This window comes from Podarcis filfolensis (genome assembly GCF_964270895.1).
Source record: "Podarcis filfolensis genome assembly, chromosome: 6".
In the NCBI taxonomy this organism is placed as follows: Eukaryota; Metazoa; Chordata; class Lepidosauria; order Squamata; family Lacertidae; genus Podarcis; species Podarcis filfolensis.
This window is the reverse complement of record NC_139609.1, coordinates 35601444-35626823: the sequence shown is the minus strand read 5'-3', so window position 1 is coordinate 35626823 and position 25380 is coordinate 35601444. Positions and strand designations below refer to the sequence as shown.

Here is a 25380-nt window from a genome sequence, read left to right as displayed (position 1 = left end):
TTCATTAGTTGAAAAAAAGGAAAATTGTTACTTCCCCAAAGAAAACTTGACCTGTCTGCCAAAATGATGCAGAGTCTGTCACTCTTCATCAGAGTAACAGCTTGACAAGATTATCTTTAAAGTAGCTTTCACTTTTCATGCCAAATGGTTGTGTGTATCAAAACAAAGATGGCTGTCAATATTCAGTGTTGCTTTAAGCAACAAGATATGTAGATAGATAGCACAAATACATAGACTTCAGGTGTGCTCTGAGTCTCCAAAGAAGAAAAACAAACAAAACTTTAGAACTACAGAGATGCTACAGTGCTAAGCAGTGCTGTCCCACAATAGGACATATTTCACTTTGTCCCCATCACAGCATTTCTAATTCTCCCTTTGCTCTACTGTTTTTCTCTTCCAACCAATCAGTCCTCTTCCATAACTACCACTGCTTCTTCACTTCCTCCTACTGGCCAGTTTAAAGGCCCCTAGGGATTATCATAGTCCTACCATTACTTTCCCCTTCTCCTCTGGGGAGGAGTTCCAGCGTGTGTCAGTCCTTGCATGTGACTGAAAGTGGGAGGAAAGGAGATTCAAGAGACTGCTCCTACAGAATAGCCTTACAGTGGACTTCATCATTCACTTCCTCGATCAGCCAAGAAACGGCTCTTGAACTGCTCAAATGAGCTACCTGCAGCTCCTGAGCTAGTTGGGCTTTTCAGTCCGTACAAATGACCAGTCAACCCAACATGGTATGAGAATCATTGATCTAAACTGACAACCTTTCAATTGCTACTCAGCACAAGATGCTGGAATTGATGGAGAGTGTTTTGACAGATGTGGTTTGCTTGCTTGCTGAATGCTTCACAGAACACCATCTGTGTACAAATAATACAAAGGCACAAGTCAGTGCTTTTCATCTTAGAAATTATGATGCTAAGCATGAATTTAACATCATCTGGTGTGGGGTGTAGTGCACCCACGACATGAATGCAGAATACCCTGGAGAATATACTTTCTTTCAGATATCACACTGAAAAGACCAAAGAAAACTTTTAACATCTGAAATATCTCCGTTAGTCATTCACAACACTTAGGCACGTGCATTTACAGCAACAAAGTCCGTGAACTTTTACTATGCATATTGTTCCCCATCATGTATACTAATGCACTTCTGCTGCAGCCACTCTAGGTAGCATAATACTTTTAAAAGTTTCACTTCCTGCAGAAGTTTGGGATGTGTGTTTGCACATACAATGGAGAACACCAAGCATATTAAGAACCTAAGTCTTGTCATGGCAAGCACACGTACAAAGGTGTCCTCAGCTCCAGTTATGCTAGTATTTTGCTGCTCTCTTCCCTGGACATGTTTGTGCAATTTGGCAACTATGCTCACAGAAGCTGAATACTGGATTTAATAAGGTAGCATCAATTCTTAAATTCCTTGATTGAAACATTATGTGAAAAGATTGCAAGTGCACAGTAGTGTGTGTATCATAAAGAGATTAAGCACAGTCATATTTGAGGGGGGAAATCCCTCAGCCACCTTAAACAGTTAAGTTAGTTACAGTCCACACCATTTCAGATTTTAAAGAATATTCTTTGTCTCCCTGGAAATCAAGAGAATTTGCCACCCAGTGAAAAGTGTTCATTTCAAAGAAAATGTAGCCCTGATTGGTCCAACACTAGAACTCTGCTAGTTCACAGCGTCGGCACAACGTCTACAACAGCAACAGGGAAAACCAAACGGCAATTGTTTTCCAGCTGTTATTAAGGAGCAAAATTTGAGAATAAGAACAAATGCAACCTGTAACAAAAACTTGCAGTGTGGAGTGTTAACTTTTCCTATCCGTCACTATAACTAGCAGTACAGTGGTACCTTGGTTTAAGAACAGTCCTGTTTAAGAACGATTTGGTTTACAAACTCTGCAAAACCGGAAGTAGTGTCCCAGTTTGAGAACTTTACTGAACAGAATCCGAATGGTGGAAGGGCACCGGCAGCGGGAGGCCTCATTAGGGAAAGCGCGCCTCGGTTTAAGAACAACTTCGGTTTAAGAATGGACTTCTGGAACGGATTAAGTTCGTAAGCCAAGGTACCACTGTATAAGCTTTTACATATGCATTGCTGCAGCTTACACATGTTCAAAATGTGAAATTTTAAAGTGAAATCTATTGCTGTTATTCCAGTAGCTGTTGACCCAGTGGAGGCATCAGTTGATGTAAGAGAAGGGGACGCAAATTCTGCCCATTCTTCCTTCTACCTGTGACCCTAAAATATTTTACAAAGTATTGGGGGACCCTGCAGAACAGCCTTTGTTGGGGGAGGGGAGCTGCAATGCACTCCATACTGCAATATTACAACATCTAATAGGTTCCTTAAAATTCTGTGTGTAGACCACATGAAAGGAAAAAAGTTAATGCCAGTGACACTTATTTCTGGAATATTATAGAGTGCAGCTATTCAGCTCTGACAAATTTGTCTAAATGATCAATTGTTTCTGTGCATATGTTAATCTACGCTTTAGCTGTAGAATGCCACTGTTGATTAATTCTATATTTATTTGCCTTTGATGCCTTGCTATGTGTTTATAATCTGTTTTGCAATGTCCTATATATGTTTCCTCACACCGAATATCACTTTCATGCACACATCTGAATGACAGCGTATTTTTTTAATAATTAGAGGTTATAAAACTGGGAACCACTACAAGCTTGCGATAATTAGATGAAATAAACCCTCCATGATGGGAGAAACATTTTTTCAAAAGCTTTTCATATTCCAAAATTGTCACACAATCCAAGTGTTTGCAATAATGTACGATATTCTTACAACGTTCAGTGACATCGTTTAAGCTATTATGGAAGACTGTGAAGGCAATGGCGTGTTAAGTTATCAAATACTGTGCAAATATTTAAGGTTCAATACCATTTTTTTTCCATTCAAGGGAAATAAAGAGTCAGGAGTTTCTACTGCTTTTGCAACACCACAAAGTTAAAAAATAGAAGGCACAAAATGTTTTAGATTACCTATAGCCTGCTTCTATCCACACAGTTCCAAATAATAATAGTAATAATAATAATAATTTATTATTTATACCCCGCCCATCTGGCTGAGTTTCCCCAGCCACTCTGGGCGGCTCCCAATCGAGTGTTAAAAACAGTACAGCGTTAAATATTAAAAACTTCCCTGAACAGGGCTGCCTTCAGATGTCTTTTAAAGATAGGATAGCTGCTTATTTCCTTCACATCTGAAGGGAGGGTGTTCCACAGGGTGGGCGCCACTACCGAGTGGCCAAACAGAAACTAATGAAATAGAAACTAATGAACAGAAACTTAAGTTTCTAGAATATCTGCTTCTCACAGGCCCATATAAGAACAGCGTAAATAGTTGGGCCTGATGAACATTTACTGTTCCTAATCCTAATCCTGCGAAAGCCATCTAATTAGATTTTAATTTGATCCTGACTTGTTTTTAGGAGGTAATTTAATTATTGTTTGATTTTATACCAATGTTATATATTTGATGTTAGCCGCCCTGAGCCCAGTCTTGGCCGGGGAGGGCGGGATACTAATAAAATTATTATTATTATTATTATTAAAATGACTTGAAAAATTACTAAAAATTATGTTGTGAGTTTCCATAGATTCCAGCTCCAGAGTCGGTATTACTATCACAACTAGGAGCCAGAATTTATAAGAACTTACAAGATATAATTAGGCCTATGTAGAAAACAGAGTACCTGCTATGCTCAAGGCTCAGCATCACATAGGAAGCTCTGTATAAATATAAACTCATTTTTTATCCCTACATACACTTACAGCCAAGAATTCTGTACAATATGTCTTTCCCGTCTGCAAAACAAAGATCAGTTTATACAATGAAAGGTCCAATGTTCAGACCAGAAGCCAAATATCTTAGTACAAAAGGGGGTTAGAATGCTGTCATATATACCAAACGCTTTCCCAGCTCAATGTCACAAACTATATCGGTGCACCAGCAAGAAGACATTACTTCCGTGTTGTAGCAAGAAGACTGCTGCAAATGTTTAGAATCAGAGTGGCAGTGGATTTTTTTAATGGTATAACCTCCAGATATACTGGATGCAATAGTCCAAAAACTATTAAAATTAGTGTATGCTTTGCCATGGGCCTTTTAATGAGAAGTGGATTGCACACTCTTGCTCCCCAAATTACTGAAATAATGCATGACTGAAAAACCACTTGACAGATCAAGGAAGCAGCAACTCTGCCCCTTTAGTTATGAGCCATCTGCTGAACAGTTTCCCTACATACAACATTTTTTAAATTAAACTGTCCCAACATATAACTACGCCCAAACATCCATTTCGAGAAAGCTTGTAATGTCTGCTATGTTGCATTGCAGACATATTTATTTGTGTACAGTAAGATGGCTGAAAAGTCAGCTTAAATTAGCTACTCTGCCCTGCATGAAAACAGCTCCTGATTAAAACTAAGCAAAAATATACTTACCACAATACTTTTCTAATTAAATATCCTCTTATCCATTTCTGAATAATCAGGACTGGCGAATGAAAAGATAGGATGTAATTGATTTTGGAAATTATCTTTTTTACCATTTCCATTTCTTCCTGAAATGTAGTTTCCTACAAACAACAAATAATGAGGATTTTCTGTAAACATACATGAAAACGTATTTTCCCCAAAAAAATAAACAAATCATGCACTTTTCTAATTTTATGTTATGGATCAGGCATACTGGCCAACACTTGCCCCCTTAGTTTTCACCAGTAAATATTATATTTCATAGCTGATAAGGAACTGTCTTTATTTGAAGCTTGGTAATTGAGCTCACAAAAGATCATAAATCCCCCTATGATTGGTTCGGACAGAAACAGCATTCATCCTTTCTGGAGAGTTCTCCACACGCCCGCTTTACATTTAGTAGTTAGCCAGTGAGGACAAGCATCACATTGCTGCCCCCACCAGCAGAAAAGCAGACCGGGGGCAGGGATAATCATGTGACGGGTGCTGTCAGCGCTAAAGCTTCTAAATGTTACAGTAGAATCATAGAATTGTGGAGTTGGGAGTCATCTAGTCTAGGCATCCCCAAACTCAGCCCTCCAGATGTTTTGGGACTACAATTCCCATCATCCCTGACCACTGGTCCTGTTAGCTAGAGATGATGGGAGTTGTAGTCCAAAACCATCTGGAGGGCCGAGTCTGGGGATGCCTGATCTAGTCCAATCCCCTGTAGGGATGCTATTCTGGGCACCAGTTTAATACTCTCCATTTCTATCGGTTCTCTCACTCAGGTTTCTTACTGTGCCATGTGAACCGGGTCTGATTTACCAGGACCAAAGGACCCAGAAAGGGGTGAGTAGGAATTCCATACAGGTGAGTGAGCATCATTCCTCCTCCACCAGTTGGATTTGTTTCCATTCTGGCTACAGAGGAAGGGAAGACAATTCTCTTGTCTCTGTCCCTTCCCTGCCAGTCTGTTTTGCAGAAGGCATTTCATTTTTGCTAGTCTGAAACAAAGCTAACTTCATGTATTTCCATGCCAGATGTTAAAGAGGGGGCTCTTTTGAAGCCAGAACCGAGGCACATGCTACTAGCATCTTAGCAGGCTAGTAAAAAGAAAAATGCAGCCTAGTCAAATTTTTTAGGTATATTTTCAATGTTGGCTTCAATGAAGGAAGGCAATGTTTTTACATTTGGAACATTTCACTGAGCCAAGGAAAGAATCAAAATTGTGTAACTAAACAAAGACATGAATTCTAGTCCTAGCACCTGTGAAACCATTGTTTCTCCCATCTCTAAATGTTTCTGTTAATTCAAAACAGATAAAAATTCAGATGCTTTAAATTTATGAAAACATTCATTATTTTTAGGATTATCTGATGAACAATAATTGTAACTGCAAGCCATGATGATTTGCCACAATAATGAATACTTGCACACAGGGTTCCTGGCAGGCAAAGAACTTGGAATGCTCCATTGTGCTTGCTGGATTTCAGCTAATGGCTACAGATTATGATGACATACTTGAAGCTTACTATTCCTATGAAGGCATGCCTTAAAACAAACAACAACTACCGTATTTTTCGCACCATAGGACGCACCGGACAATAGGACGCACCTTGTTTTAGAGGGGGGAGAACAAGGGAAAAAAATTATTCCGCTCTCTGCCCAGCGCCCCTTCAGCGAAGTGGCAGGAGGCGCTGCGCAGAGAGTGGGAGAATTTTCCCCCTCTTGTTTTCCCGCTCTAAAACAAGGTGCCGTTTAAGGTGCGTTCAGGCGGCTACCTTGGAAGCCTGGAGAGCGAGAGGGGTCGGTGCGCACCAAACCCCTCTCGCTCTCCAGGCTTCAGGTTCCTTTCGACCTGCTCTTTGGGGCTGGCGGGGGGAAGCCCACCACCAGCCCCAAAGAGCAGGTCAGGGAGCAGCGGAAAGGCGCAGCGGAGAGGCTGCTGCCATAGTCACGCGTCACTTCTCCAGCCGGGAGAGGGTCGCGGGGGGCTGCTTTAGCCCCGCGCGCGCTCTCCCGGGTGGAGAGGTGACGCGCGGCTATGGAGGTTCCTGCCACAGCCGCGCGTCACCTCTCCAGCCGGGAGAGGGTCGCAGGGCTATGGCGTCTTCGCTCCATAGGACGCACACACATTTCCCCTTCATTTTTGAAGGGGAAAAAGTGCGTCCTATAGAGCGAAAAATACGGTAGATAACTTACCTTTCCAGAAGTAGGGCAAAAATCAATATAAAAGCTAGGTGTAAAGGGTTTATATTTTTCAGGAAGCCTCCAGTCTTCTATTATTTCCTCATCAGAAATAACATAGTAGTCCAGTGCCTTGAGTGAAAAGATGCTATTAACAACAATATGCCTATATGCGATTTTCAGGCACAGGGGAGTGTTGAACAAGGTGAGAGCGATCAGATTAGGGCAGAAAGATAACGAATGCACATCTTCCAGTGCTGAAATGCTGTTATTATGAAGATACAGAAGTTGCAGTTCTGCCATGTTTACCCAAAACATTGGGCCCGGAAGCTCTTCTATCTGAAACAGAATTGAAACACAATTTTGAAAGAAAGGAGAAAAAGGTAAATACGTTGTGGAAAATGTAGTGTAAGTAACCTGTCAAACCAAAATTGCTTCCTCAACCAAGGAAGTCAATGATCATCTGCATATTTTTATTTATATATCAAAGACAACACTCCCGGTCCCGAGATGCATGTGTGCTATGATGTGTGATTGAGATTCCCCCATTCACTTCAATAGGAGGGAGCAACGCAGTATCCTTTGGAGCAAGAGAACATGAGAATCTCAACTGAGTGCTTCAAAAGTAAAAGGTAAAATTCCAGCCTTCGGGGGGGGGGGGGGAATGTTGTGGAAAATAAGCAAACACTCCAAGTGGAAACTGGAATACTTTTCCCACCCGACTCCCACCATGAAAATGCTGACATCATTTTGGGTTCTTAATATCAACATTTCAGGATACAACTTATAGTTCTTCAGACAGCTAATTTCATACATTAGGTATTGTGAGAAATACAATTTTGGCAATGTTGAGAAGGCCACATTTCTATTGCAATAATGACCGGAAGAAACAGAGGATGTGGGGTTTAGCTCTCTCGCCAGCCCCACCTCTCACAGACAAACAAACACTCTCTATTGTTAGAATCAAAATCCTGCAGCATAAATTAAGCCTACACCAAGAACCTACAGGAACAAATACAAAAACTGGCTAGTTTCCCCAAACCATACTTTGTATGTTAATTTTTAAAAATTTGCTCACCTGGTTGTTATGAAGATCCAGTTTAATTAAATTAGTGCAAGACTCAAGTGCATCAATATTCACAATGAAATTTCCAGACAAATCACATATTTTAAGTGAAACGCAATACTGCATCTCTTTTAGATTGCATAAATACTGAGTGCGTATCCTGACCATAACGAGATTTCGCAGCTTCTTTGCATCTTTTTGATCGGCGGTTTGCCCATATTGAAGTAGCAGACTTTCAGAAGCAGAGACAAGGTATTTTGTAAATTCCTCCTCCATGGTTGTTGATCTCTTTTACAGTTTCTCCATGAGATATCTAAGGGGGGGAGAGATTACACAGTAGGTTCCATTTATTCAACTTTCAAAAGAAAAACTTCAAGTACCCTAAGGAAATATCCAGCTGGTTGTGACAACACCCCCTGCTCTATTAAAGGACTAACAGCGACAGGGAAGGCAGGCGGGAAGAAAGAAATCTAACAGACTATTTGAAAACATGTAAGCAAGTGCAAAATTCTGCTGTTTTTTCCATGTTATCACAATAAAAGAAAACACTAAGGAACTGTGTCAATAAAAATGGATAATGTAATGAAAACAAAAACAGTGTACCTATAAGCTGGAAAGCATACATGCAAACACAATGAATTGTACTCTAGGTCAAAGTGTTTTCTAGAAACAGTGCAAGACCTTTATATTCAGGGGAAAAACAATTAGGGACTAGTCATCAACAAGATCTTTTGTTTGTTCAATGAAAGTGCCATTTAAACATTTATTGTTATGTTGTTTAACTGAATCTCCAAGTATAGGATAAGTGTGTGTGTGTACAGAGATGTACACACACATAAACACATATGGAGAAAGAAAGACTAAAGTGGAATTGGAGTCAACATACAGGTATGCACTACTAATGCGATTTGCTTATGATGTGACTTATCAGTGAAAACTGCTTGATCAACATGACATATCCCCTTGTCTCCAATGCTGCTCCCCATCACCTGACTGTAAAAGTATGTCCTTCCTCCAACTCGGCTGCTACTCAGGGATATCAGCCATTTCCTGCAGCATAACTTTGGCCACTGCTAGAAAATCTGCAATATCTACACTGAACTAGTAGCTTCTTAAAGCTCAAGATGGCTATTCCGTCTCCTTCAGAGAATACTCCCATCATGCATTAAAAGGTAAATGAGTATGTAACACATGGGTGTCAAACACAAGGTCCGCGGGCCGAATCCGGCCTGCCAGACCTCGTCATGTGGCCCGTGTAGCCGCCGCCGGCCACCAGCCTTCACCTTTTATTCTCGCTTCTCTTTTTTTTTGACACAAGAAAGCAGCCTCTTCAGCGCATGCGCGACAGCCTACAAGCCAGAGAACGTCTGCCCTCTAGCGGCGTCGGCCGTTCTACACAGGAAACCTCCACTTTACATGCATTCAGGAAACCTCCACTTGTTTTTATATTGAGCGCATGCCATCCTGTGATGTGACAGATCCAACGGCTGCCTGAACCCTTCTCTCCTGTACTGTAAGTACATATGATGCACAGTCCTACAGATACAACAGGCCCTTTGAGGGTGACCAAACTGCTGATGCGGCCCCCCGATGAATTTGAGTTTGACACCCCTGATGTAACAGAACCGCAAGTTCAGTAGAAAGCAGCCTGAATTTTCTACTGGGGTTGGAGTTGATCAAATCCCTGATCAGGGGAAAGCTGGGGGAAATAAGCTACACTATAGATTGAAATTTAGCTGCTTTTAGTATGTATGTTGAAAATAGTAATAAAAAAATACTTTTTAAAAAACTATCTTATACAATGAGCACCATTACTGAACTGGCTAAGGAATGAAAAACAGATACCTGTACCCTATAATCCAACCTATATTTGTGCCGGCAAAATTCCACTGAGGTCACTGGAGATCTGCCAGAAAACTAATTTATGATTTCTTCAGCCTTAACTGAGCAAGAGATAAATTAAATGAGGCTATATTTTAAATTAATTTTTGGAGACGCACCTCATATAAGTCTGCTTTGTCATGGTTTAAAGAGATGTCAAATTAATATTTACTGGATTAGTGAAGAAATTTCAGAAATATATTACTTTTATTTTTAAAGTAAGGAGACCATCAGCACCTTTAATTTCTGCCCTTATTTTAAGGGATGGATAAAGTAGTCTTTTTGTTATGACCAAAACCAGGGTTTCATGTACTTTTTGTGTGATTTCATACAGAGGCTTCTGCCTTATTTTTAAGACTTCTTTTATTGCAGGATTTGTGCATGGTGAGACCATATCAGAGGGCACGACTGCTTCATTTCCTTTCATTTGCACTTTGTACTTTTATAATCCACCGAAGACTAGATTTGATCCAACTCTTAAAATTAAAAAGAAAGAATAGAGCAAAAGTATCTGACAGGAGCCACAACATTATAAAACGAGCAATGATATAGAAAGAGATCTCCACACACATTTATACATCAAGAAGATCTCGGCGAATATCAAGATTGCCAACGCATCCCTGCAAGGACATTTCACTTGCATCAAATAAAACAAACTCATATGCTCGCATAGCACTTAGTACTGAAAATGCTTGTGGAGACATGAAAATATATAAGCCAGTTTAGCAGAACAAACAAGCCAGGTAGAACGTGGGTCGTGGCTCATTTTTCCTTTGGCCATTTGTAAAAAAAGAAAGAAAGAATATAACGGAACCCATTTGCTAGAAAGGAGTCAAACCAACTGACCAATGGCAAATCTGTAAAGGAAGAAATGGTTTAAAAAGCATTTTCAAGAGCCAACCTAAGCAGAACCTGCTAGATCAGGCCTGTGGTCCATTTAGTACAGCATCTTGTTCTCTCAGTGGCGACCTAGATACCTATGAGAAGCCTGTCCCCTCTTGTGGTTTCCAGCAAGGGGTGTTCAGAAGCACACTGCTTTCAACACGGAAGGCAGAACATAGCCATCATGGCTAGTAGCTGCTGAAAGCCTTACCCTCCATGAATTTGTTTAGTCCTCTTTTAAAGCCACCTGTCACTATTCCTAGATGGACAGAGGAAGCAGTCGCCTCCAGGCAACTCAACATTGCTGCTGTTTACAGTGAGTGGCCTTCTTCACCACTGTGAACCCTGAAAAGACCTGATCCCTGTTTTCTGCCTGACCCATTTCCACTCAGCCTGGGACGGCATAGCTTCTGAAGACATAGGCTGCTCCTGCTGCTGAAGGAGCCTAGAACGCATTTCAAAGTTTAGAGAAATGTTAATATGGATGTTTTTGTTAACTTGCAAATGCGGATGTGAAATACTGTGTTTATGGAATGTAGTTTATATATTTATGACTGTGTTTGTTTTGATTTGTTGACTGCTTTTGTGAGCTGCTTTGAAATTATTTGGAAAAGGAGCGTGCAAGTAAATGTGATGATTTATCAGTAGCAATAGAGATGACTCCTGCAGACCTTTAAATTCTAGATTTAAACCACTTCTTCCTTTACAGACTTGCCACTGAACCATTAGTTTTTCCAGCCCATCGGGGCTTTCCTCATCACCAAGAGCCATATTCTGTGTGGCCTGTATGCGAAGTCCCATACCTCCCAGAGGGGGCTATTTCTCCTGCGTTCAGCATCGTGTTTCCTCTTTGTTACCCCATCGCTAAGACAAGTATAATCTCGTTTGCCATTGCGTTGCATAATGATTGCTTAAAGCAAGAAGAGTATAAGTCTTTAAATAAGCAAACTATGTATTTCAGAGGTGCAAGAAAATAATAATAAAACCGTCACCCTTAGCTGCTACCCCTCACCTATGGAATCACTATTCCACTGTCACTGAACAGAACTTCACACACACACATGGTGGTAAGTTGCGATTCCTGGCTTTTGGGGAGGGAGGGGTGTTGTTGCTGTTAAAATTAGAATATTATTACTAGTAATATTGTCATTATTAGTTAGAATTATTTTCTACCCTTCACCAGGGCATATTACCATATTTTTTTAAAATACAACATTAAAATAAATTAAAACAAATTACAGAATACGGTAGGTCCTAAAACACATATCTCAAGTGTCAAAGCCCAGGGTAAAGAGGTGAATGTGCTGAAAACTGCATAAGAAAATTGCAAGAAGCAATTGCAAGAGTCTATAAATATCAGCTTGGCTTTCTAGCCAAGCCTCTGTCCCTCTTGGTACTAACTTCATCCCCATCTTTGATAAGCAGAAGGCTTGGGGAAGAGACATGCGCAAGAATGAGCATAAGGAACCGTGGAAATGCTCACGGCTTTTCCCCTTCAGGAAGCTTATCAGGGCATGTTTTTTTCTTCCCTGTTTCTATTCCTGTAATGGGGGCGGGGGGGGCGGAATCCCACCTCTACCTTCTGTGATCTCAAAAGCACAAAGGGTTTGAGGAAGAAGCGCCAGGAGAATGCCACCTCTTTCTTTTCTTAGTCAAGCTAGTGGATGAGTGAGAGCCTTTCTGAGTGTCCTGTGGGCAGAGTGCCAGAGGGCAATAGGCAGTTACCCATGGAAGGGAGGTAAGAGGCTGTGACATTGCATTAATATTACGATCATGTGCACAGTCGCACACAAGTACAGTTCTTAGCATAAGGAACAATCTTTTGGAAATTTGGATAAAGAAAAGCATTGATCTGGATCATGTACAACATCAAGCCAGGCTTGGGCATAGCAAGCCTCATGATTACATGCTCCCCTATTCTTCTCCCTCTCAGTTTTATTTATTTAGCACACAAATCCACACCTCACACTTTTTTCATTCAATTCCCAGGGCAGCTTACAAAATTTGAAAACACAACATTACAAACTAAAAACATACCCTAAACATAAAATACACCAGCCAACAGATCAAATCAAATTAAGAGGCCTGATAAAGTAAAATAAAGAAGTATTTGCCTGGCACCAAAATGACATCAAAATATGTGCCGGGAGAATCTCCTCACTGAAAGCATTCCAGAATCTCTTTTCTCCATCTGGCCAATTAGCTACTTCAACTTCCATGCAAACCATAGTTCGTTGTTAAATTAGAACTAGCAGACTATGGGTTGCACTCGGTTACAGACCAGAACGGTAATGAATCTGAAATGTGATTTCCACACCTAGCTTGGATGTAACGCCAGACTATGACACCAACTTGCATCAAACCGTCGCACTGTATTACACCTGTTCCAAGCCCGTATGGGGTTCCAGATGTGCTGCCCTGCCCTGTTCCTCAGACCAAGCCTCTTGCCTGGCTTCTTCTTCTCACCTGCCTGCTTCTCCCTTCAGCACCCAACTGTCACCTTCTCCCAGCATTCCAGGCCACCCTCTCTTCCCTTGAGATCACTGGGAAGGGCTGTTATCTCAGTGGCAGGGCACGTTCTTTGCCTGCAAAAGATATCCCCGATTCCTTCGTGGATTTGTTCTTCTTACCTGTCGCATGCATTAATATTAGGACTATGTGCATGCCAATCCCTGTTCCAGAGGGAGAAAAAGCAGGTGGGCAAGGGTGGATGAGGTGGCAGCCCGGAAAGAGAGAGACGTTGTGTTCTGTAGGTCAGGGGTGGACAGATTGTGGTATTTATTTGAGGGGTGTTTGGGGTTTATTTAAATTAGAACCACAAGGTCCAACCAAAGCTGGTAGTAAAATAATGACTGATTGGGTGAGGGTAATAATAATAATAATAATAATAATAATAATAATAATAATGTAGAGTGGTTCTTGATCTAGAGACTAGACTTCTGTTGATGCAGCCTAGAATAGCATTAGCTTCTTTTGCTGCAGCATCACATTGTTGACTCATATTGTGGTCTACTAAGACTCCTAGATCCTGTTAACATATACAGCTGGTGAACCAAGTGTCCCCCATCTTATATTGGTGCAGCTAGTTATTCCTACCTAAGCGTAATACTTAATAATAAATAAGTATTATTTATACCCCACCCATCTGGCTGGGTTTTCCCAGTTTGACGCTGGTTGGCTTCCAGCACATATCAAAGCATTTAATTAATTAGTGTTTGGATTTCTAATTCATTTCAATGAGTCTAGTCTGAGTAGGACTAGCATCCGAGGTAACCGTGTGTGTGTGTGTGTGTGTGTGTGTGTGTGTGTGTGTGTGTGTGTGTGTCTTTCCCAAAGGTGTCTTTCCAGGCTATAAAGCGAGGCAGGAAACGGTTAAGCGGGGAGATGTGGAAAGGTGGGAGGGGGCACAAAGAGAGAGAAAGGAGGAGGAGGAGGAGGAAGAAGAAAGAGTCGCCTTGTTAGTTTGTTCGCAACTTCAAAAACACAGCCCATTACTCAAGAAAAGAAACCCATGAATACCTGAGTGTCGGTGTGTAAGAGATACAGGGTGCGTGCTGGTGGGACGGCTCGGCTGGCTTTTGCCTCTCGCCTGCTCTGCCCCCTTGCAGGCAGAATGAAAGGAGCACCCACCGATCCCACTTCCTGCTCTCCCCTTCCCGCCCACCTCCGTTGTTTGCTCGCCTGGCTCCTTCCCGTCCTCTCCCCTGCCTGCCTGCCTCCTCCAGCTGGGTGCGCGGGGCAAGGGCACCGCGCGCATCCCACTGGGCAGCCTTCGCGGGGATGTGCGCGCCTCCTGGTCGCCGAAGCAACGGGCTGCTTTGGCGAGGCCAGCCCAGTCGAGCAGGAGGCGGGTCTGCTGCCCAAGCCCGGAAGCAGCGAGACGGGGAAGAAGGCGCTGCCGCGATGCAGGCTGCAGGAGAGGCGGAAGTTTTGCTGCGAGCAGCCACTCGGGAGAGGCTGGAGAAGTTCGCGCAGCTGAGAGGTGGAAGGGCTGGGTTGGGGGACTCACTGCGCCCCGGAGGCGCTCAGGGCGCAGACCTTGGGGCCGGCTCCTCCCCTGGCAAGCAGCCTTCTCGCGAGTGACTGCGAAGGCCTCCCCTCCCGCAGTATCCCCTGCGTGCAAAGGAAGGACTGGCTCAGCCGGGAGAGCCAGGGCTGGGCCGCTCTCTGGTCTGCGTGTGTAACGGTGCTGCAGGGCAGGTCCAAATGCGATGGAGCATGCTCGGCTGGAACCCCCTGCCTTTTCATTGCCTGCCTTGGCATAAAATGCGATCCGCACCCAGGTCCCCATTCCGAGGGAAGAGGGTCCGGGACAACAGAGGGGAAGTGTGTTGTTGTTGTTGTTTCCACCCAGGCTAGACTGAAACTTGCGCAGGAAAATAATGTCCTGCAGCTCTTGCTTCAAAGCTGACACACCCGTAGAACCTGCTCAGTCTCTCCCATTGCAGACCCTGCCAGCCTGGCAAAAAGAGACCCATTGATACCGGAAGTTAGGTGCTCCCGTTACAGGGAGAAACTATAAAAGTGAGAACGTGGATGGTTTTGATATCTGCCATCTCGCTTTAAAGGCAGACAGCTTGTTACCCATCTCTCCCGCCTGACACTCATCTGATTGAGACTGCAGTTGTTTCATTCTCCAAAACAAGGCTTCAGTTCTTTAAAAAATAAAAATTAAAAAATACCTTGCACACAAAATCCTCTTACCAAAATATGTATTTTGTGCATGCAGTTTTTAGCGGCACAATGGAATGCATGTTTATACAGAAGTCCTAGCTCGTTCCATGAGCTTACTCCTGGGTAAATGTGCATAGGATTGCTGCCTAGTTGTGTCACTCTAGTTGCGTGCCATGCTACAGAGGAATGTGGAATGGCAGAGGTAATGCCTTATTCCTTTCCTAGTGAGACAAAGCACAGACTATTAGTGAGAGGTACAGTGACTTGATAATTGAGGTCTCCAGGATTTTCTTTGTATTTAGCAGTGTGAGGCAGGGATGACATTGGAGTATGTTCTCATCCATGTCTTAATGGGGACATATTTTGACAATAATTCTACAAACTGTTTTATCTGAGCCACACACCATAGCTCTCTCTATTTTGATGCCTCATAAGTGAAAATGGTTTTTCTGAGAGTATTTTCCTATAACATTGTGTTGAGTAAGTGCATCAATCTGCAGAGACTATTCAGGAATGTGATGCTTTAATATTGGTAAAGCAAGCACGTCAACGTATGGCCAGTGGTTGGAGAGAGACTAGGGAACCCATGAAAATTGTTTTGAGCTTCCGAAAGAAAGTGTGTGGTATAGGTGCAATAATTGAACTAGCTAGAAAGCTCAGATAGGGATTACTAAATAGCAGTAATCTGAAGGCAAGCACCAGATTTGATGGGGTACTGTTTTCGACAGGTTGGTCATCAAAGGAATAGAAATAGTTCCTTGCCAGAGAGAAGCAGTCCTGTATCTTAGCTGCCTCACGTGCTTATTCTTTGTTTTTAATCTTCTGGCATTTACAGCACAAGGGAGGAGTCAACACTCAAACCACAAATTCTCCTTGCTTGTCCCCTGATAAATTCCAAGATGTTTTGAAAACAAAAAACAAAACAAAACAAAAATAGTTAGCTAGGAGAGGACAAACTAGCTCTTTCCCTCAGGCAAGGAGCTATACCTAGTCCTTTGAGTCACCAGGGCTCTTTCTTATTTTTGGGAAGACCAGGGAAGACAAAGGATGAAGTGTGTCAGAATTTTAAGTGACTCTAGTTTTCCTTGCCTTTGGGAATAGTTGTGGAAGGGAGCCCTTTAGGTTGTTTGCTTAAAACTGAGCCTGGTGTTTAGGTTTCCTTCTTTTCTCTTATATTGATAGATGTTGTTAGGTAGGCAACTGCCCCCATTCCCCTTCTTCAAATTTCTCTTCACAAATCCATGATATGTTATTGTTTTCCAAAACTAATTAGTGAATGGTTGATTTTAATCACTCACATTTTCTTTGCAGAATAAACTTCAGCAATTGTATTTATCAGATCTGTGTAGACATTTAAAAATAAAAATAAAATATTTTCCCTCCCTGCCACACCCAGTTTAATGCACAAAGTAATAACTACTCCAACTAAACGACATACTGTACTTTCACAGAGCCAGGAGCATTGTAACAAAAGAGCCACTCTTGTCCTGGAAATTGTAATATCACCTGATTCTGAATGCAGAGTCACTGACTTGTAGTACCAAAAAGCATAGATCATAGAGGATCATTTAGTCCAACCCCCTGCAATATAGGAATATGTAGCCATCCCATATGGGGATTGAACCTGCAGTCTCAGCACCACACTCTAACCAACTGAGCTATCCAGATTACAGATGAAGCCATGTTGGTTCGTAAACCTTCAAAATCCACAGTCAGATAATGCCCCCCGCTCCCACTGGTTCTGGGGCTAGTCCAATTCCTCTGAGCCGATTTCTGTGGGTGGTGTTAGGAGAAGAGGCGGGAAAGCCCATTGTGCAAGAAGAAACCCTTCGGTAACTCCTAGCCAATAGCTTTATTAGGACCTGGAGCGAGTCTCAAGAGCCAGGTAAAGAAGCCTGGGGGGAGAACATTTGTGCATGCACTTCAGCAGGTGTGAGATTCTCCATTCCTGGTTTAGCTAGAAAGGTAAGGAATGGGAGCCAAGCCTCAGAGTCTGTTAGGGAGAGGACCATTTTAAAGGGCTTCAGCGCTCTTGGCAATTGTATCTCCTGTAATAAAATGTTCTTATCCTCAAACAGGTAAAACGGTGCAGACTGGATCATTTTGGGATATTGTTGTAATAACAGCAGTTGACAAGAAACAAGAAATAGCTTACCAGCAACAATTATCCCAAAAGCTGAAAAGAAAGGAGCTCCCGCTCGGTGTTCATTACCATGTTTTCGTGGATCCTCCTGGACCAAAAATTGGTGGGTTCTGATCGCATTTCCTGGGAATGTGACAACATGACAGATAAGTTCTTTGTAGCAAAGTTTAAAGCATAACCCTAGCTAAAATAAGCACTATCATTTTCTTCCATTAAAACTCATAGGACATAACCTTGCTTAAGTTTAATAACAATAATTTGATCTTGTACCTCGCCCTCACTGCCGTAAGAGCCCAGCGTGGCTCAACAGTATATTTTGCTTAACTTTGGCAGGCTCGTGCCTCAAGTTTGGAAGGCTAACTTTCCAGTCATCTGGTGAGCAGAAACCGAGCCAGTTTGTGGTTTAAATATTCAGCATAATTTGATTAATTTTCAGACAGATAAAAAGGTTCTCCTTCGGGTGCATATTATGACAGCTGTATCTCTTTCACTGAAAGATTTCCAGAATGCCATTAGAAGCTGAATTATATTAATTAAACCTCCAAAAATATGTTCAAATACTATTATTAAGCTTCTTTTGATTCAAGTGTGCAACTCCCATCTGTATTAATGAGACGGATGTTCTTTTGGACGACATGACAGTTGAATAGATTCATTAAGGTCTATCCTAGTTTAGGTATTATCATCTGTGCGTTCTCATCATGTATTATGGTGTCTAAGACGCCAAGGCTATTTCTACAGGTAGAAACTGGACAAAGGGTTGGAGTACTTAGCTAGCAACCCAGCTAGCAATCAGTGTTGCATTTAATTCCACCTTATGAAATAAGAACCCACATCTATCTTACTCTGGGCCAGAGGCAGTATGGTTCTCAATAGCTGTTGCTAGGAACTGCAGGAAGAGACAGTGCTCTTGTGGTCAAGTTCTGCTTGCAGGCTTCTCATAGGCAGTTCTTTGGCCACCACAAGAACAAGGTGCTGGACTAAATATGCTATTGATGTGATCCAGCAGGCTTTTCTCCTGTATTAGCAAACGTGTCCTATATATGCTTTATACTATTCAACCAAGCCTGATTTTAGCGTTAACATAGAGAGGTCACAGTCCACTGAGTCACTTTGCAGCCAACCAAGGTTTCATTATGGGTAACTCTAGAAGGTTAAAGAGCCCAGGCTTACAGGGAGTCCAGATTTTAGTCATAATAAAAGTTGTGTCTGTTTGACAAGTATGTTAATGATCATTTTAGTCTTGGATAAATATTACAGCATCAGGTATACCTTCAAACTGATTCTGAAACCAATCTGTGAAGTTAAATATTCTATCCAGTCTTCAACTTCTTTGTCCTATTCATTGGGCTTGACAACTTTGAGGTAAATTTTCAATATAAAATTTTCATTACCCAAATCACTATGAAGTAAAAAAAAAAAATCAACATAAATGTGTTGCATTTATGTCAGTGAGGTATAAATAAAAGTAGACTAATTGTGTATTAGCGAAAGCAGTCTTGAAGCAGAAACCTGTTGTTTGCTTCTTTATATGTACATATATTCATTTTATCACATTTATTGTATCCCGCTCTTTCTTCAAATTGCTCAGGACAGTTCATGGGAACTCGTATTTTGTCTTTACTGTAACTCTGTGAGGTAAGTTAGACAGAGAGATGGTGAACTAGTCCAACATCACCCAGTGAGCTTTAAGGGGCTCTGACATAAGGGAACTGACATAAATTTCAAAAGAAAGATATTTCTCTCCATCCTATTATGTGAGCCCAGTTAAGTGATCTCATACTAGAAGTGAGCGAACTGAATACTCAAGGCATATTGATTGCCTCTTCTTGTTATTTCTAAATTGAAGTATGTGTTGAAATGTTTTGTAGGAAACGGTGGATCAACGCTTCATGTCCTTCAGTGCTTAGAAGAACGTTATGGTGATAAATGGGATTCTTTTACCGTCATATTAATTCATTCTGGTAATCTGTTCCTTTAAATTACACTTCTCTTGCATTATGTAGGGTGTTTTTCTTCCTTGAAGAAAAGATAGCAGTGAAGATGAATAGGGGTTTTCCCCACTACAAAATTAAACTCAAATTGGATTGGCTTATTTAGGTCAAATCATCTGAATCATCATCCGATGCAAATACCTTAAGCAGGAAAAGAGAAGGAATATATAAAAGCCAATGCCAGCATCCAATAAAATCTCACTCCCCTATCACTCCCCTAAAGTTGGAGAGGGCAGGGTGTAACTTCCTTATGGTACATAGCACTGGATTCAGAAATCCAGTGCAATCCTGTGTGTGGTGAGTTTTCAGTGCACCAGAAAGTAATAACCACATTGTTAGACTGTCCATTAACATGTTATGGGTTGTATGCTTAATAGTATGCACTTGGTTATGGGATTATCTTCTATCCGGGCATAGAGAGAAACATGCACGTTGACAATTATTTTCTCAATATACTGTTAGTTTGGATGTCATACTATAACTTGTTTTCAACCATGGGTTGATTGTGAATGTGCCTCCTGCCCTCCATGCAGCTTTGCCACCTCAATGGATGTAGCACACAGCACAAACACGCCGCTATATGGTTTGTGTTGTGTGAACCCAAATGGTGGCTTTTGTTTCAGTTTGTTTTAGCCAACCAATCAGAATTAAGTCAATGTTTGTGGAAGTCCTTATTTTAAAAGTGGAAAGCTTTAAAGTTCTCCAGAACTCTTCATCAGGCAAAATGTTCTGCAAAAAGTAGTTTGGGGGCAGTGTACGAAAATTAGGCTGAATGTTGTAGTCATTAGGTCAGCTTGTAGACCCTGCCCCAAGATGGAGATTGCAAGCTAAAGAAGGCCCTCCTGGTTGCTATAGATACCAGGTCACACATATAAGAGTCTGCTATAAAGAAGCAATGGCTACTCCCCATTTTTGAGAAAAGAAAAGTCTAGTTCAGGCTTCCTCAACCTCGGCCCTCCAGATGTTTTGAGACTACAGTTCCCATCATCCCTGACCACTTTGTCCTGCTAGCTAGGGATCATGGGAGTTGTAGGCCAAAAACATCTGGAGGGTCGAGGTTAAGGAAGCTTGATCTAGTTCATACATCACATCTAAGATTGGAGAGCCAGTTGCTTTCATACAGTATAAGGTGAATATGTCAGTCATAATTTAAATAGCAATTTCACCTTTCATTTCCCTGTTTAATAAAACATGTTTTGTAAATGTTGTAACCTGGTCTGAGCCTTTGGGGGAATATAAAATTATATATCTAAATAAATAAATTCCCCCTGCATTGCATGGCTTTCTGCTTCAGATTTAATGAATTCTGTAATGGTTGTTCTTAACAAGCAATGGTGTTTTTGTTGTGGAGGTGGGTATGATTAACAAAATCAGTCCTCCTGGCAAACTGGGAATATCCCCTCACTCACACAGTTTAGTACATTCTGCAAGAAGAGGCAGTTGGTCCCTCTTAACTGACATTCTTAACTGAACATAATGGAGCATCCACTGAAGGGAGGGGCTGATTCCAGAGCAAAACACACAAGCCCTGCCCACCAGATACCCAGCACTCTACTATTCAAATTAGGCCCCAGTGTTTTTCTTAAAAGTTTTCACAGGACTACACCATCAATCACACAAAAAAATGGTTAGGTAAAATGTTATATAACTTATGAAATCCTTTAAATTCTGTGTATCTGCACAAACACCTGTGTGCATATTGTAAAAGTTACTCTTTTATTTATTTACTTTTTAAGGTGGCTACAGTCAACGTTTACCAAATGCGAGCGCTCTGGGGAAAATCTTCACAGCTTTGCCTTTTGGGGACCCGGTTTATCAAATGCTGGATTTAAAATTGGCTATGTACATTGATTTTCCCCTCCACATGAATCCAGGCATCCTGATTACTTGTGCCGACGATATTGAACTATATAGTACTGGAGCAACAGAATTCATAAGGTTTGATCAGCCCGGGTTTACTGCATTAGCCCATCCTTCCAGTCTGACCATTGGTACGACTCACGGTGTGTTTGTGTTGGAGCCAGCATCACTTTTGACAGAAAAGGGACAGCTCGAATACAGATCTTGCCACCGTTTCCTGCATAAGCCTAGCATTGCAAGGATGCGTCAGTCTGGAGCAGTGTGTGAAAGAGGTCATTGTCTGGCATCTTCTCCTGGAGGACAGGGAAACTCCAATGTCATTTCTGAGTGCGTGTACACAGATAGCTTATTTTACATTGATCACACCACTGCAAAACTACTTCTGGCCTTTTATAAACAGATGGGCGTGTTGTGCTGTGAAATAGATGCCTATGGTGACTTTCTCCAGGCATTAGGGCCCGGAGCAACACCAAATTATGCAAAAAACTTAGAAAACGTTACAAAAGAAGAGTCGGGCCTAGTGGAAATAAGGGAGAAAATATTTGAACTTCTAAAAGGATTGCCACTCAATGTTGTACTCTTAAATAACTCCAAATTCTATCACATTGGGACGACTTGCGAATATTTGTTTCATTTCACGTCTGATAGGAAGTTGAAATCAGAAATGGGGTTGATGCCAAATGTTTTTAGCATCTGTCCAGACAGTGTGGAGGACACTGGGAAATCGGCATGTATCATTCACAGTATACTCGGTCCAAGGTGTTCTGTTGCACCTGGCTCAGTAGTTGAATATTCTTGGCTGGGACCAGAGGTTTCAGTGGGAACAAACAGCATCATTAGCGGCTGCTATATTGACACAAAAGCAGGCATACCTCCAAACACTTTCATAGCTACACTAAGCGTGAGGATTGATGGAGAAGTAATGTATGTGAGCATGGCGTTTGGTACAGAAGACAACTTGAAAAAGAAAGTGACAGATTTGGCAGATACTCACTTAATCAATTTTTTTGGAATCAGCCTTGGACAGTGCTTAGAGCTCTGGGGCCTGAGAATTTCAGACGAGCTCTTTTCTGGTGATGAGACCTGTCGAGGGTTATGGACAGCTCGGCTTTTCCCTATTTGCTCCACTTTAAGCGATTCACTGAAAGTGTCTTTAGGGATTCTAAACTCTGCGCAGAACACGTTGCCTTTTAAATTGAATGGTTTTAAGCTCTTGTCTGTTGAGGAAATGCTTCGCCATAAAGATGTAGAAGACATGTTGAGGTTCAGGCATCAGCTCTATGAAGAAATCAGTCTACAGAAACTGAAAAGGGAATCTGATTTGTGAAAAGTGTATGGAAGTGTTAACATTTCCCCCCGTTCTTTAATTTGAAGAGGATTGATTGCTTTCAAGCTTGCGGAAACCCAGAAGCAAGCAGCACACACACTTTTCCTCCCGTCTGTCTTTCATTGAAGTAGAAATAATGAAACTGCATTAACAGTGTTATTGTAGCATAACATTAATAATGCAAAAAAAATGCAGATAAACTATTCTTTTGATGAAAAAATTAATGAAATATTTCACATCTATAAAAACACAAAGAGGCAAATAGCTGTCCATTATTATTATTATGTTTTCGGTTTTTATTAATTCAAGTGGGGAACAGAACTTATTAATTAGAAGTTTTAAGTGGTTTTCAATCAAACTTTTTCAAAGGAGGATATTACCTCTTGCAACACTTTACCTTTTCTCAGGCTGGTTTGTTTTAAGTGGAGAAAACAATTGTGCATTTGATCATGTCTGTATAATCTTCATCCCTTTTGCTTGCATTTATTTTTGATTCAGATTTGCTGTGGCCAATGACTAGCACAATAAAGTTATTTGGATAGGATTGGAGAATCTTCATTGAGCAAACACTGAGACATCAGAATGACAGCTGGTGTGCATGTTCACAGTACCATTCCACATTTTGTGTGCGAACTCTTAACACTACCATCCCTATTTTTCAAATATATGTGGCTGTGGCTTCATTATTATCTTTTAGGCACAAGCTGTGCATTACAGTTCTAAGCAAGTTTACTTAGAAATAGGCTCCACTGAGTTCTGTAGGATTTACACATTTCCATTGTTCAGGATTACAGACTGATCCACTAAAGTATTTGGCTTTAATTACGGTTGGCTTTTAATATATTGTTATGTTTATATGCTGCCTTTTTATTTCTGTCTTTTATGTTTTTGGTTAGTTTTTTGTTTTTTATGATTTTATGATTTTAAAACATCTTTGTAAACTGCCTTGAACATCTATCTGATGCGAAAGAAGGATATGAATAAAATAAAAAATGAAATTGCTCCATAGCCAAAGGAAAGTTTTGTGGGATTTGGTGTGGTTTTGTCTGTGCAGCTTTCTTCTATTGAACTTTCCTACAAGTGAATTCTGAAAAAAGTGCAGTCACAAAGGCTAAGCAGCGACTTGTTACATTGTGACCTTAGCCAACTAGTAGATTATTTACATACTCAAAATACTACAAGTGAGTATTCTCGGGTCGCAATCAAACATCTTTACATAGAAGTAAGTCCTGGATTTTATATCCAGGTGAGTGAGTTTAGAATGGGATGCTTTGTGTACCTATTTTGGGAACCACTGGCTTAGCTAATTGTCTGCAACCATTTTTAAGGAAACTGTTGCCAGTACTTCTGCCTTTTTACTCTCATTCAGCTGCCTGAATGTAGTCCCCTGTGAATAATCAGGGATGCTGCCAATCAGCTGTTGAGGGAAAGGCTAAATCCAGCCTCCTTCTGGAAAAGCCAGTTGGCACTATTTGCCAGTTTTCTGGCTGGAGTTTTGCACAGCCAGTCCATACAACTGGATTAGGCTTAGAATCACACATGCAGCACCTGTCTGCATATGCAGTTCCTCATCAGGTACATATGCTTCCTAGCTGGATGGGGGTCATGTGCTTGTAAGACTTTCCTTTTGGCTACTTTTTCAGGCTAAAAGAGAAGCAATTTAGTTACAGATGCGCACATATGCTTTACCTTGGTAGATCTAACAATGAGACTCATAAACCAAATCCCTTTTCCATTATTACAAAATTTCTGTTTCTTGTAATCATCCAAAGCTTTTTTCATTCCAGCCGTCTTTCATGCAAATACTCATTCAACAGCTTTAACTACAAGATTGACACATGCTTTATAGAACCAGAATATTAAATACAGCATTTGGATTCAAGGAATTCAAACTATTTCATCCTTTTTGTATTACTGTATCAGGAAAATAAGTGTTTACTATGCATAACAAGTAAATGTCTGATAGAAATAGTAGACGTAAGAAACGAATGCAATTCAAGTAAAAATTTTAATGTAACCTTTTCATATACAGTTTTTGCAAGTACTATACCCCGATCTCCGCCCTGCACCTTTCAGTTTCGGAATTCATTGCATCAGAAAGCAATTTTTGCATCCTTCCAGGTATTGTGTGGGGCAGTGGCAGAGGGAAAGAGAGAGATCATTTCTTTCTGCTGGACCTTCAAAGCTTTCCACCTGCATGACTCCGTTTGATTTGTGGAAAGCTGCAAATATGTGAATGTTGGAATAGGAATAGGCTGGCTTAGGTACTGGAAAACTGTAGGTCGTATGAGCTTGTGTCCAGAATAATCTGGGGCCATTTTAGTGTAATTTGCAATATTTCATGTCCATTCTAGATTAACTCCATCCTGTCAGGAGCGCCCCTTTCCTGCTGGCTAACTGATTGGTACCAACACGAAAACACTTCATTCATCTCAAGTGCACTGTGAAGCAAAATAGCAGTGTGAGTGGTATACAGTGGTACCTCGGGTTAAGAACTTAATTCGTTCTGGAGGTCTGTTCTTAACCTGAAGCACCACTTTAGCTAATGGTGCCTCCTGCTGCCGCTGCACAATTTCTGTTCTCATCCTGAAGCAAAGTTCTTAACCCGAGGTACTATTTCTGGGTTAGCAGAGTCTGTAACCTGAAGCGTATGTAACCCGAGGTACCAATGTAATGGAGAAAGGCAATATGTCATCACCACGTGGTGTGGTTCTGGCACTTCAGGGTATGGGCATGGGCATTTACAGGCAATCTACAGTGCTGGGGTTACATTTAAAAAATATATATGCTAGTCATCAGCTGGAAATCCCCAGTACTCCATCAGAGAGTATCACGTCCCATGTCTCTGCTGCAAGATTTGTGGTCTCCCATCTGCCAGGAA

The 25380-nt window shown here is 41.4% G+C and overlaps 2 protein-coding genes across 13 annotated transcripts in view; one reads left to right on the top strand and one right to left on the bottom strand.

Moving 5' to 3' along the window:
* Positions 1-17439, bottom strand: part of LRRIQ3 (leucine rich repeats and IQ motif containing 3) — a 42647-nt gene extending 25208 nt beyond the window's left edge. For 2 of the 10 annotated variants that reach the window (XR_014549728.1, XM_083621001.1), the window contains exons 1-4: positions 14021-14186; positions 7751-8051; positions 6688-7011; positions 4471-4604 (exon numbers count right to left, since the gene is read on the bottom strand). Coding sequence is in view for 8 of the 10 variants with exons in the window: in XM_083621001.1 (XP_083477127.1) it covers positions 4471-4604; positions 6688-7011; positions 7751-8014 (722 nt within the window). In the remaining 2 variants the exon portion in view is untranslated. Of the gene's footprint in view, positions 1-4470; positions 4605-6687; positions 7012-7750; positions 8052-9856; positions 9993-10189; positions 10240-11513; positions 11538-12818; positions 12988-13131; positions 13225-14020; positions 14187-17330 lie in introns of those variants that run through there. The other 8 variants (XR_014549729.1, XM_083621003.1, XM_083621000.1 and 5 more) reach the window with 7 other exon arrangements.
* Positions 13063-23518, top strand: FPGT (fucose-1-phosphate guanylyltransferase; the record flags this gene model as incomplete). Of its 3 annotated transcripts, none has more annotated exons than XM_083620979.1 (4): positions 13063-13197; positions 17254-17421; positions 19190-19282; positions 21049-23518. In XM_083620979.1, 4 exons carry the CDS (start codon positions 13158-13160, stop codon positions 22497-22499), a joined length of 1752 nt encoding a protein of 583 aa, XP_083477105.1. In that variant the 3' UTR covers positions 22500-23518. The 3 variants fall into 3 exon arrangements, with proteins under 3 accessions (XP_083477105.1, XP_083477106.1, XP_083477107.1); XM_083620980.1 differs by lacking the exon at positions 13063-13197 and adding an exon at positions 14282-14483; XM_083620981.1 differs by lacking the exons at positions 13063-13197; positions 17254-17421 and adding an exon at positions 14282-14483.
* Between the last annotated feature and the right edge of the window lie 1862 nt (positions 23519-25380).